At 41.9% G+C, this 13,966-nt stretch overlaps 1 protein-coding gene across 1 annotated transcript in view; it reads left to right on the top strand.

The window, feature by feature from the left end:
• Nucleotides 1-1,568: 1,568 nt before the first annotated feature.
• PDK3 (pyruvate dehydrogenase kinase 3) overlaps nt 1,569-13,966 on the top strand; it is a gene marked incomplete at its 3' end in the record, with an annotated part of 51,500 nt that continues 39,102 nt past the window's right edge. Inside the window, exon 1 of the mRNA XM_082013640.1 lies at nt 1,569-1,881. Within this exon, the coding sequence (XP_081869766.1) occupies nt 1,776-1,881 (106 nt within the window). The 5' untranslated portion in view covers nt 1,569-1,775. The remainder of the gene's footprint in view (nt 1,882-13,966) is intronic.

Here is a 13,966-nt window from a genome sequence, read left to right as displayed (position 1 = left end):
TCAGCATAGACAAAAACAATTCCAATTTTCACATGGGGTGGTTAATATGGGTTAAAAAAATTCTCAACAAAGTGATGCTGTGACACCGTTTATATTGCAAAAAAGGTTTTGTGTTTAGAAAGACAACTCAGTAGTTAACTGTTGTCTTGCTGTTTTTGAAGCTGAAGTGAAATCACACTAGGACTACTTAAAAATGTGAAAGGTCTATAAAATCAAGTGGTTTAAATTTTGACAGTGTCATCCTTTGAAGTTGCTACTTTAATCTTAATTTGGAGAAACATTGTTCTGGCTTTAGCACAAGAGGATATTATTTTCTGCCAGAGAATTCTGCAACTCATTTCAGAGTCATGCTATAGATAAATCAAAATCAAATCTCGAAGAGTATATAACAAAAGTTTTAAAACACTTTTCCTCATCTGCCAAGAAAGCTTCAGAAATACAGGAGATGATGTTTCATTTTGTCAGTCTTGATTACATGACATGCCTCTCCAAGGCGGTCATTTCTATAACTTGCAATTGAAGTGATTTTAAAATGTTTTCCAGCTATTAGCAGTTATTTGGTACATTAGGTCAGGATTTCTCAATCTCAAATTCTGTAAGGACAATCATGATAGGAAGGATGGAGAGAGACTTTCAGTAACTGAAGAGTACCTGTTTCTTTTGTGAGTCAGTTATAAAATTAGAGTAATATTATCTCATACGTGCTGAAGTTTATATTGAATTGGAGAAAACAAAAAGGAATTTGTGACCATTTATTTGTCATCAGATGTGTTTGTCATAAATGTACCTAAATCACATCATAGTAAAGGAGGAAAAAACAGACAGTGATTTCATTTTAGTGGTACATTTTAGGCCTCAAACGCCTGGCTTCACTTTTGATTTTAGCGATTAAAATTGATTTAACTGTATTCAGGTGCTTTCTCAGATAAAAATGGGCTTTTCAGGAAATGATAAGTATTATCAAGAGTTGAAACTTGACAGACACTGGACATGGATTGCCTTCCTAGGGAGTACAGGGTTGGAAGAGATTCAGCAGGATCCCACCTTCAGCCACAGTAGGCCTAGTGTTACGATATGGCGGAGTCTTCCACCCCTAACCTTGTTCTCTCCATTCCTTACAACTTGCTTTGTTACGTAAAGAGGAGGCGGCCTTTCTTCTGCCGTTCTCGCACAGACTGTAAAACCCATGGAATACTGGTACCGTGAAGGCCCAACGTCGGCTTGAAGCCACCCGTGCACGCGACATTTCATGGACTGGCTGAGGCAGGTTAACTGACCAATTCCACACGCCAGCCCAACGTTTGCTGCTGAATGAACGTCACAGGGTGGAAACGGGCTGTGCCGGGGGCGCTCCGCCCTGCGGGGGCACGACTCGCTCCCTTCCGTTAGCCTGGCTCTACCCGCCTTCCCACCCCAGGGGCCGGGGCCCGCTCCCGCCCCGCCCGCCGCAGCGATACGCCTGCGCGTTAGGGCGCCCCGGCCGTTGGGGAAGGAGAGCGGCCGGGCGACACGCGCGAGTCACTCGTGCCCGCCCCTCCCCTCCTTTCCCTTCGCGGGCGCGCGCCTGCGCCAGGCCGGGCGGGCAGCGGCGGGGCGGCTCCCTCCGCCCGCCCCTCCCGCCGGGCCGGGCCGGGCTGCAGAAGGCGACGGGCGCCGCCGGGCTGGCCGCTGCCCTGGCATGAGCGCGGGTGGCTGCGCCGCCGCCGCCCCAGCACCCTAGTGCCGCTGCCGGGGAGCGGAGTGGAGCGGCGGAGAGGAGCCAGGCGGGCCGCGCCATGCGGCTGTGCGGGGCGCTGCTGAAGAACCCCATCCCCAAGCAGATCGAGTACTACTCTCGCTTCTCCCCCTCGCCCCTCTCCATCAAGCAGTTCCTCGACTTCGGTGAGTGGCGGGTCCTCCCCGCGCCGCTGCGGGAGCGGGGTGAGGAGCGTGGGGGTCACCCTGTCCCTCGCGCCGCCCAGGAGCGGCGAGGGCCTGCTCGGGGCGGGGGGAACGGCGGCGGAGGCCGGCGCCTAGGCCTCGTCTCCTTGCCCGGCATCTGGGCGGCGGGGCCCGGCTCTGCCCGCGGCCTGGGGAGCCCGGGGTGCGCAGTCACGGCGGTGCGCCTTGCCGCGGTGGGGCCGGCCCGGCCTGGCCTGGCCGTGCTCCCCCGTCTCGGGAGGCCCCATAGGCTGATGGGGGCCGTCGTGTGGCCGGCGGGCGCCCGCGGTGATGGTCGGCAGCCGGTGGTAAACACCCTCGCTGCTCCGCCTGGCCACCTCGGCCTCCCGAGGTGAGGTTCCAGGAGGCTGGAGGGGCAGGCTCGCCTCTCTGACCTTGCCTTATTCCCGGGCAGCAAGTTCCGTGGGGAAGAGGGTCAAAACAAGGGTTTCTGATGTGAAATTTTGTGAGGGAGAGAGTAACTTACCATGAATGTGAAAGTTCTCATCTGCCATGCAGAGATTGGCATAATTAAACCTCTGGCGTGAGCTTTGACAGTATTTGTGTACGAGACCTGTTAATGGAAAATTCATGTGCTTTCCGAAGGGTTGCCGATGAATAAATAGCATTTTTATTTTCAGAAGCACTGGCCTGAAGCACAGGAGTGACTTGCGTTGCTGTTAGAAAACTTGACGTTTTGATCTAGATGACAATAAACTTCTCGTATCTGTATCAGAGGTTATTTCATTCCTGCTCTCTGACACAAGAGTCGTTTAGATTTTATTATCCTGTGAATGTCGCTGATAGAGTAAATATAAAGGCTGTGCATAACACCATAAAGTTTAATAGAGCGTTCCTTCATTCCAGTATTACGCTAAAGGTGCATGAAGACAAAAATGAGCCAGTAGTGTTAAGCCAGAAGGTGATTAAAACTGGAAAGAATTGCACATTTATGGCAACAGTATTAGTGAAAGAATGCTGCAAGTATAAAGAGACAGCACTGGGCTTGCTACCAGATCTTGGCGAGGCAAGGTTTTCTACTGGTTTTAAAAAAAGATCACACCTTGTCCTGCGTTACATTAAAAGGAGAACCCGACTAGAATCCATGCTTTCCTTCTCTGGTCTCTGCTCATGTGAGTCTGTTCTCACTTCCCCACCCCTTCCTTTGCTGCTGGGCTTTCCCTACTCTGGCATTTGTGCGTCTTATGCCATGTCTTTCTGCACTGGCAAGAGTAATGGCCTAGAATATCTTAATTTTAGTCCTGGCACTAAAGAAATAATTTCACTGTTATCTGTTTGAAAGTTGGGTTTGTAAATTGTTGCTGGGGAAATATTAATTCCATGAAGCCTTTCAGTTGTGACTAGAGAGATGTAAAGATTTCAGTCTTTGCTTTAATGACTTGGGTGTTGGGGCAAAACTTTGCTTTTTGATAAGGTTTTCTAATGTTCTAGGTTGTCCCTGCTTGCCTTTGGACATCTCCTGTGTGGCAGCCTTTTAGTAATGCTTTTTTTTTTTTAACCTTGTAGTATCTGTATTACTTCATGGTTTGAAAGGTGTCTCATGATTCTCGAGGAAGAAGCGGTCCCATTTCATGATTTTAAGCCAGTGGAAATGACCAGGGTAAGAACAGCACATGTTACAGCCTGGCCAGCCCGGTTTTTTGGATGTGCTCCAGTCTATTGTCACTGGATGTGTCTGTGGAATCTTGTGTGTGCATAGGCTATATATTTAAGTGTGTTCGTGTTGTAAGACTAACAGGAAACCATATAGCTGAAGAAAAAAATGCCTACAGTTTAGGCTTCTAAGATCACCAGGAGTTTCTAAGATTAGTAGTCTCATGTCAATCAGCCTTGCTAAAACTATCAGCTTGATCTTAATAAGCCTTATGGGCCACTTAACATCTCCACTTACTTTAGTGCCTGTGTTTGCTCAGGAAACCTCAAGTAGGAATATTATAGCAGTTTTCTCAAATAGATTAAAAACAATGTAGTTACTTAACTTGTGTGATCCTAGATGCTGATGGCTTTGGGTAATTTCAAGTTCTGTTGGAGAATTCAGGGGCCTAGAGGAGAAATTGGCAACAAAATGTAAGATGTTGGTGCAAGAATTTTACCACTTGAGGCGTGGAAGGCCTGGACAATATGCACTGTATCAGGGAACTACATTACTTATATCTGAATTTCCCAAAAAAGAATTTGCTGGTGGCACAGGACACGAGTATTCAAGAGAGCAAATATGCCAAGCATAAGGAGCATGATACTCAAGGTGCAGTTCAGTTGTGTGTACCTAGCCTGAATATTTGAGGGGAAGACACTGTTCGGTAGTCAGCTTATAGAGGCTACTTAATGTCTCACTTGAAATGGTGTTTTTGTTGAGTTATGTAAATGTTGTGCTTGTGTTACAAAAACATGACCACATTTTCAACAAATGTTAAAGAAGAATAAGCCCAAAGGAAATGTGTGAATTACCCTGTCATGGCAGTCTGTGATTTTTGTCATTTGATGTACATGTGTTTCTTGTATTAAAAAAAAAAAGAGGGATTTGCACTTACTGTAATTCAAATTTATTTGGAGAAGGATTTTCAACTTCATTTCTGACAATAATGAAACTACAGTATGGTCTTTATGTCTTTTTTGTATTGGTTTAGACTAAACTGGCTTCTAAATTTCTCTCTGCAAAGTCCTGGTGAGCAGGGGGAAAGAAACTTCATATTTCTTGTGGGCTGAAGAGTCTCTTCAAACACAGTTGGTGGCAATGTATATTGACATACAGCTTAGACTTTTTTTTATTACTGAATAAGTGTGGGTTGTATGGAATACAGTTGTGTGCACAGTGCGGCTATAGAGTCTCTATTCTTTTCCAGTGATAGAAATTAATGATGTTTATTTAAAAACTTTCTCAGGTAGCTTAATTCAGTTAATTAAACCACTGTAAAAGACGGTTTGGCTGTTTAAGCTAACTCACTAGTACTAAAAACCTGTGAAACAAAACAGAAAACAATACTTAAAGCAGAATCAGTTGGTTTTTATAGCTGAGTCCTATTTGTGTCTGCGTACCATGTTCTGCCATATGTGATTTACTTAATGTTGAGCTTGTAGCTGTCACAACTATGCAAGAGGTTACTGTGTCATGGGCTCGGGACCTCTATGTTGCAAAGTATGAGTGCTCAGATTGTCCTTTTTTTTTTTTTTGTCTGTGTGTGTGTTTTCCATTTGGACATTCTTCTTCAATACTGTTCATTCAATTTCTTTCTTACAAAGCGCAATTCCCAAGATCCTTGTGTAATCTCATTCTTTTGCAAAAGAATGACCTTCTCTAAGTGTGTTTTAATATAAACAAGTTTTGACCTTGTTTAATATTAGCATGTCACTCCAGGTTTATCAAGGCCTCCATTATTATTCTGGTCTGGAAAAAACCAAAACCAACCAACTGAATTCAGCTGCATACTTCCAAACTATGTAGTTACTCTAGAAGTTACTGTGGTAGATTTCGAAGTGCAGGCATTCCTAAATGACCCAGCCTGATATAATTACTAAAATATCTCTACTTACAATTTCATTTCAGAAAAGATATAGTTTAACATTCAGGTACATGAATCTTGGTACACTTGGGGGCTAGACTGTTTGAGGGGAAAAAAAGTGCTTGTACCGGAGATCCATATTGATATAGCATCTCAGTTTAGATTTGCTTCAGCGTGTAAGGTGGGTCTTAGAGGATCACAGGTTAATCCAAAATACCCAATAATCTTCATCAGCAGCTACATACATGTGTAACCAACTGATCACATATGCCTGGGGAAAGTAAATAACCCATCAGACAGATCTGTTTGAGGAAAGTAAAGTTTTTATATTAAGGAATGCCCTAGCATTTAAAAAAAGGCACAGAGACTTGAACTCATTCTGCCTGTGCTGCAACCCAGCTTGATAAGGGCTAGGTGTGAGCCAAAACCCTTGTAGTTGTACTGATGCTGAACCATGCGGAAGCTAGCAAGCTCCATGCAACTGCTTGGTTTGGGTCATGACATTAATGAACGTTTCATGAAATGAATGGTTGTACTGAAAAGGCCAGTTATAAAATAATTAAGCACAAATAAAGACACAGGTGAAATATAAATTGTGTAAGCCTTTGATCATGCATGAAAGAGTCATCTGAAATTGTGCTAGTGCTATATTGTGAATGTATGCCAGTATACAGTACTCATGTAATACTCTCATTGCTACTGCTCAGCTGCAGCCTGAGACTTTTACCTGGTGTTTGTTTCATCAAAAACACGTACCGTCTGATTTTGGAGCTTGTTTACTACTAAAGCTATCTTGGCCAGTTGTGCTTAGCTATATTCTATCCTTTTCTGTTTCAAGTCTCAAACCAAATGTTTTGGATGAATTTTGTAGTGTGAGGTTAAGCTTTACTTTTGGTTAGCTGTTTGTATGTATAGGTAAAACTTAACAAAATGGCACTTATTCCTCCTTCTTTGTCATTATGATAGTGTTCATACACCACATAGTTACTGATGAGTTTGGACAAAGAGTCATGTATATACTTAAGATAGAAGATAGCGATTCATAGAATAGTTTGGGTTGGAAGGACCTTTAAAGGCTATCTAGTCCAACCCTCCTGCAGTGAGCAGGGACATCTTCAACTAGGTCAGGTTCCTCAGAGCCCTGTCCAGCCTGACCTTGAATGTTGCCAGGGATGGGGCATCTACCACCTCTGTGGGGAACCTGTGCCAGTCTTTCGCCACCCTCATTGGGAAAATTTTTCTCCTTAGATCTAGACTGAATCCACTCTCTTTTAGTTTAAAACCATTACCCCTTGTCTTACCACAACAGGCTCTGCTAAAAAGTCTGTCCCCATCTTTCTTACAAGGCCCCTTGAAGTATGGAAAGGCTGCAGTAAGGTCTCTCCGGAGCCTTCTCTTCTCCAGGCTGAACAACCTCAACTCTCTCAGCCTGTCCCCACAGGAGAGGTGTTCCATCCCTTGGATCATTTTTGTGGCCCTCCTCTGGACTCGCTCCGACAGGCCCATGTCTTTGCTGTGCTGAGGGCTCCAGAGCTGGACACAGGACTGTAGGTGGGGTCTCACCAAGGCGGAGCAGAGGGGCAGAATCCCCTCCCTCGACCTGCTGGCTGCACCGCTTTGGATGCGGCCCAGGATACAGTTGGCCGCCTGGGCTGCAAGCGCACATTGCTGGCTCATGTCCAGCTTTTCATCTCCCAGTGCCCCCAAGTCCTTCTCGGCAGGGCTGCTCTCCATCCCTTCATCCCTCAGCCTCTATTGATACTGTGGGGTGCCCTGACCCAGGTGCAGGACCATGCACTTGGCCTTGTTGAACCTCATGATGTTCATATGGGCCCATTCCTTGAGCTTGTTCAGGTCCCTCTGGATGGCAGTCATAGTGAATTCTTGTTGTGAAATGTGGCTTAGGAGATCCTGATTTCATAGGTTATAATCAAAATATCTGTGGCAACTGCTACAGCTACTGGCATTGAAAAATATCACAAAGGTTGTAATTTAATAATCTCACTGTACTGTGAACAGCTGAGCATGCAGCAGATAATCATAGTGAGTGCATGCAGCTTGGGAACTGTTGTGTCCTCGGGCGTATCTGTACAAAAAGATGAGCAGTGGATCTTCCCCATTTTTAAATATAATTTTTTGGTATGAATTTGTTTACTTTAAATGGTGCCTATTAAACTTACCTGTCTTGAGAAAACTTGTAGGCCTCTTCCAAAACTGATACAAAGAGTAAGCCGGGTATTGGCATGGCTGTTGATTGCTGTCAGCTGTTACGTGCCGTATTAGATCAGGTTTCTGCAAGAGTGTTTACACTGCATGTTGTCTTGTGGGCAGCAGGTATGCATCAGCACTGGAACTGAAAAAGTACCATTGAAAAGGTAGCTAGCAGATACAATTTGAACAAGATGTGGGGGTAGGCAAGTAGAGATTCAAAGCAGCTTTATGTCTCCGAATAAAATTATTAATGTTCTGATGGAAGATGATGGTTAGAAGCTTTTTTAACAGAAAAAAATAGTAGAAGTTTTGTGTTTTTTTTAACAAAACGTTAGTGGAGAGACTGTACATCTAAGACTCACAAAGTTTAGGGCTCAAAGGTACTATTAAATAATTACCTGCCATTTATTGCCTGCAGCTGTGTTTTTTCTACTGCTGTCTGTCCACTGACCTTAAAACTTTATGCTTGATTTAAATGCATCTTCAGAAAAATTTTCCTGTTGACATGAATGCTAACCACTGAATCAGATCAGAAAGATGAATGCTAGTCAGACAGTACTGTCTTTTATTTTCATCTGACTGGCTTCAGCTTCCAATCAGCAATTTTGTTATAGTTTTCATTGGTAGGTTGGGATCCTTTGATGCCTGGAATTTTTTCACTATGAGGTATTTATACATTGTGATGGAGTATTTTGCCTTGATTTTGTGAAGTTCAACACATTCTTTAAATGAGTTATTTCAAGACTTATGAAAATACTATGGAATGAACTTGTTTAGTTTTTCCAGGATTTTCAATATTATTCTTCAGGTGTGTCTGTTAGGGATTTAAATAGAATCCTGATAGGAGTTTTGCCCAACATTCGAATAGAATAATTTTACTGCTGTTTTGGTTTTACCTTGAAAGGCGAGCCTTTTGTCACAGGTGAAAGCTGGCTTGTCTGTCTGCTTTTGTTCTTGAATTATTTTGGGGTTATTGCTTTTCTGTATCCAGTTCTTCATTCTCTAAATCTAAGCGTGGATAAAGTTTGCATGCAATATAAAAAAGGGTTTTCTTTGAATGGGCTGTAGCACAGCAAGTAGCTGGAAGCCTTTATTTGATTCAACTGTTATTTATAACCTGTTACTATTTACAACTCTGCCAGTCTCTGACAGGCAGTGATATTCCAATACCAAATATAACATTGAAGGTTTTTATAAGGCCTAATATTGATTGTTGTGAAGGTCTGGAAGAGTCATTATGATTAGAGAACTTGGGTCAGCAGTCACTATTGAGCTGTGATATGGTAGAGATATTTTTGTGTGTGAGTGTTGGAGTACTATGTAGTATTAGACTGTGGTCTATTTTGTTTGCAGAATTATCTGTATCAGTCACATTTGGAGGCTGTTTCAGGGATTAAGTGTGCTTGCTTGATGGTTACTTTTTTTTTTCAGAAAATGTTTGTTTTCAAATTTTATGCTGCTAGTTGAATCTTCGTTATTAAGTTTTGCAAAGTTCTCAAGAAAAAATTAGCTTTGGTTTAAATTTTAAACTATTTTGATTATGCAGTGAAGGAACACTTATTTAATTTCTATAATTGAGACTTCATATATTCTGAATTCAGTGTTTTAGCATAGTTATAGTACAAATTCTGTAAGTTGCTGTGAATGATTGAACTGGATCACCAAGGCAATATTTTTTTTTTTTGATATTATAAAGACTAAGCACAGGAAATTCTGCCTTCAGTAGGTGATTTGACTGGCTGTTTGTTGCCTGCAAGCATAGGCTAGTAGTCTGCAAGTAAGCATCCTCCAACTGGTGGGATTGATAGTGTTTTGTTTCCCTAAATGGCTGAAAATTTCTTGGTTTGCGTTCTGTTTGTCTTTGGACTGACCAAAGGTGTTGCTTCAGTCCTCTGCCTTCAGGTGCTCAGAAAGGGAGGTGATGTTATGCTGCACATGTACACGTGTGTTCATTCTCATGCATTTTTTTGCTGAAGTTGATTTGGAGTTGAAGCAGACAGTTGAATGTGTGTTGGTGACAGAAAAGAGGACAAGAATGCCTAATCTATATGCAGCAGTAAACAATGTGGGTTTTTTTGTTTTTGTTTGGTGGGTCTTTTTTTAATTTTTTATTTTAGCAAGTAACAGAAGTGATAGAGAATACAGCTTGACAGAAATTGGTAACTTGACAAAACTACTTTCTGGAAGGACAAAAAGATAGGATTTGCAGTTCTGGAAGATCTAAGAATGTTTGGAATACCTTTTTCTTCCAGAAACAGGTAAAATTGTTGAAGTGCCTGCTTTGGACTAGATTTGCACTAATAAGGAAGTGCTTGAAAATCGGAAACTTAATTAAATTTTTATTAAAATGATCAAGAATTGATAGCATTGCTTCCCCTCAGGAATAGAAGAAATGACAGCTAGTGATTTTAAAGTAGCATAACTTTTACAAGCTAAGCAAATATGTAGGTAGGGTCTCTCCTAAGGCATAAGGAATACAAGATGATCTGTTTATTTCTGAAAGAGAAATTCTGATGCAGGGAGAAGATAAGAGAGCAGTAGAGCAGTGTTAGGAATTGCAGAAATACTGTTCATTAAAAAAGAATCATATGGAAACTGGAAGCAAGGACATATATCTCGGGTTGCAGTACAAATAGCAGCTAAGGTGAAAAGTCAGGGGTAGAAAAGAAGCGAAAAAGATACTGAGATAATTTAGAGTAATTGGGGAGAACGCTGGAGGTGAAGGTGGTGAAACTCTGGCACAGGTTGCCCAGGGAGGTAGTAGATACCCTATCCCTGGCAACATTCAAGGTCAGGTTGGACGGGGCTCTGAGCAGCCTGATCTAGTTGAAGAGGTCCCTGCTCATTGCAGGGGTGTTGGACTAGATGGCTTTTAAAGGTCCTTCCAACCCAAACTATTCTGTGATTTTATGATTCTGTGAATTGTGTTCAGGTAGTCTGTTTTCCAGGTTAATTTGACGTTTGCTAAGGCAGTAGCAGTAGATGCTCTACCTGACTCTTTATAAAGTTTCGTCACAGTCCCATGTGAAATTCTTCATTAAAAAAAAACAAACATGCAAGAAACTATGCAATAACTTTGAAATGAGATTGCTATATAGTAGATATGCAGTGTTCTAGTGGGTTGACCCCATCCAGCAGCTGATCCCCCATGCAGGTTCTTGGCCCCCTCCCCCTACCCTACATTGGCATGAGGTAGAGAATAGGAAGAGCAGAAGTGAGAAAAGTCCTGGGTCGAGACAAAGACAGCTTAATAAGGAAGGAAAGAGGAAGAGGAAGAAGTGATGCAAAGGCAGTCACTCGGCACCTCCCACAAGCAGGCTGATGCCCAGCTGGTCTTGGTGTAATGGCTGTCTGGAGAGACAGAGCCGCTTAGTTGTTTATTGCTGGGCATGACGTCGTGTAATATGGAACATCCTTTTGGCCAGCTTAGGTCCACTGTCCCAGCTCTGTCCCCTTCAAGCTTTTTACCCACCCCCCAACCCTACTCACTGGGGTGGGGGCCCAGTGCAAGTACTACTCAGCAGTAGCCAAAACACAGGTGTGTCATCAGTACTGTTTTAGTTGCAAATCCAAAGTCTGGCACCTTATGGGTTGCTGTGAGGAATGATGATTCCATCCCAGCCAGGCGCAGTACACAGGTTTATGAAGAACACTCCATGTAGACTTTACGTTTCACTAGCAGCCATTGGTCTTCACAGTGCTGTTCTGTGGAGAGAGTAGTATTTCTCCATTCCTCATGGTCCGAAACAATATAATCTGTAATAGAATTAGGCATAGATTTAGGAATTGTTTTATCTAATTCCATAGTTACTATATTAAAGCAGCTTTTCTTGATGCCAGTTATCCTTAATATATTAGTGTTTTTTAAAACCCACCTTTTCCCCAAAATTGCTAATGTATTTTATAGGCTGCTTATCCTTTTAAAAATATGTTTATGATTTTGTGGGTGTTCCTGGAGTCAGTTAAATGTAATTTTTCTTCTTGGAGTAGTAGGTTGAAAGAATGGACTAGAGCACTGAACTGTGACTCTGAGATACACAATTTCTGTAATTTTTCTGATGCTTTGTGTGTTATAAGAGACTACTATAGTGATGCTTTTTTCCTCTGAACCTTTCTATGTAAATGTGACTTTGTCTTTTACATGTTTCTTTGCCCTGTTTAAATTATTTTCTTTGCCTGGGAAGAGGCTACTCTTACTCTGTGTGCATATGTGTATGTATATATATACACACTGTCACATTAGTTTGTAGTCAATGTAAAATAAGTAACACAGTATTGTAAACACTTCCACTGGCTTAATTCCTTAAAATAATACACTTGTGCAAATTTTAGTTGATATTTTTCAGAATTAGAAAGACTGTATAAATAGAGAAAGAAGCAAAGTAAAAAAGTTACAAAATTACTTTTTCTAAAAAAAAATTACATTTTAACTGCTACTTCTTTGTTTTAGTCCTTGTTTACGCTTTTCCTAAAGATTTTACAGACTGGATAAACACATTCAAACCCTGGTAACTAGCAGTGCCATAGAGGAATCCTCTAATATTTTTTGCAGTGTGCTTTGTTAATGATCAAAGCATTTTGCAACAAGATGGTAATAGTCCAATACGTTTCATCTCACTGAGACAGAAGGGAAACTGGACCATGTGGCATTGGCAATATTTTTATGTAATTGGTATTAACTGTGTGAGTCTTTGCTGTTCATTTTATTTATGCTGGAGATTTGGAATGTCTTTCTCTTTGGCAAGTTGACAGGGACTGAACGATAGAGCAGAGATTTGTATATTACGGATGTTTTCCATAAAAGTTAGGGAGGAAGTTGTCAAAGCTGTGAGAGCTTAGGGAGAGTGTTAAAAATCTGGAGTATCTAATTTCAACCCTCAATGTGAACTAGATCTTCACCTTTTTTGGCGGGGAAAAGGTGATTATAAGCTCAAAGGAGCAAAACTGAGTCTTTTCTGGTCAGTTTATTGTTACAGAATCTGATCAGAGAGCAACAAATGGGGAATAAGATTTCTTTAGCTTGGTGTTTTAAGCCTCATCTACATTAAAAAAGTTTCAAATTTGGTTTAAAATTCCGAGTCTCACTGGAACAACACACTAAATTTGTTTTGTCCAAGGTCTCCTGTTTGAAAGCCATAGAGCCCCTTCACAGTGTAGGCAAGGGCTGATGTGCTGCACAGTATGCACACCTCTGTCCTGCTCTTGGACTATGCCCTGCTGAGGTCTTGGGAGTGTTAGTGGAAGAGGAGCTGATATAGTCTGAAGAGCCACTTTTTTTAGAGGCTGCTTGCACTTTGTTAGGGAGGGAGGCCTTGGATTGTATGGATAACTCTAGGATCAGGAACCTGATCTGGGCGATGGTTTCTCCTACGAACATCTTGGCTCTTCGCCTCTCATACTGGGGGGGCGGTGTCTGTGATACAGGCAAGACAAAGCTTAGCTGCTAAAATGATTCATCCGACTTCCAGCCTACTCCCAAAATGTCCTAAGGAAAGGCAACCTATGTGAAGTGGTCTAAAAAATACTGCCTGTGGGTAATTGCTTGAGCACCTCCGCATTAAACTTTATAGATTCTTTTGATTACTGTGCTTTCTCTTGGCAAATGCTTTAAAATATATTAAAAAAAACACTCAAAAAGGTATTTCATCAGAACTGAGTGGTAAGCAGTTTGATATTAGTTTTAGAGCAGAGAAGCTTATTTTTAAAATTCTTGCTTTTATTTTAATTTGGGTAGGTTTGTTTAATATGTGGTACTGGTTTACAGCTTTTAAAAGTGGTTGCTAACTTAGAACTCTGAAGCAAGTCACACTTTTTGCTTGTTTCTCTCCGTGTGTGAAACAGCACTGCTTTCTTTTTGCAGATGATTGACAAGATATGTGGTGACCACCTTCTTCCGCTTGGGTCATGAGGGAATTAAGGCTACAAAGAATGTTAGGCAGTGTTCAGTCAAATCTCCAGTTCAGAGACTGAATCAGCTAGTTTAATGTAATTTTGGGCAGATGTCTAACTTCACTCGTAAAAGAGATGGCAAAAAAGCAGCAGGTTTCTGTTTTTTATGGTGTTTACTATCTGTCAAATTATGAATTGAATTTTCTGCAGTTTGAGCCTAATACTTGTTTGGTCCTTGACGGACTAGGTTACTGCTGCCTTCTCTGTAGTAAGCTGTAATGCTTTGAAGAGTGTTGCAGTATTCTTTGTCTGTTCCTTCTCAGGTAGATCTAGTCAAATTCATTCATCCTTTTGTCACAGACTGTTCTACTGTTGTGGTCATCTGGATTTCTGCTTGGACCGTATACCCTTTCTGAAGATGCTCA

The sequence above is a fragment of the Phaethon aethereus genome (assembly GCF_964289735.1).
Source record: "Phaethon aethereus genome assembly, chromosome: 1".
Classification (NCBI taxonomy): Eukaryota; Metazoa; Chordata; class Aves; order Phaethontiformes; family Phaethontidae; genus Phaethon; species Phaethon aethereus.
Note: the sequence above shows the minus strand (reverse complement) of the source record. Positions and strands in the feature narration are given on the sequence as shown.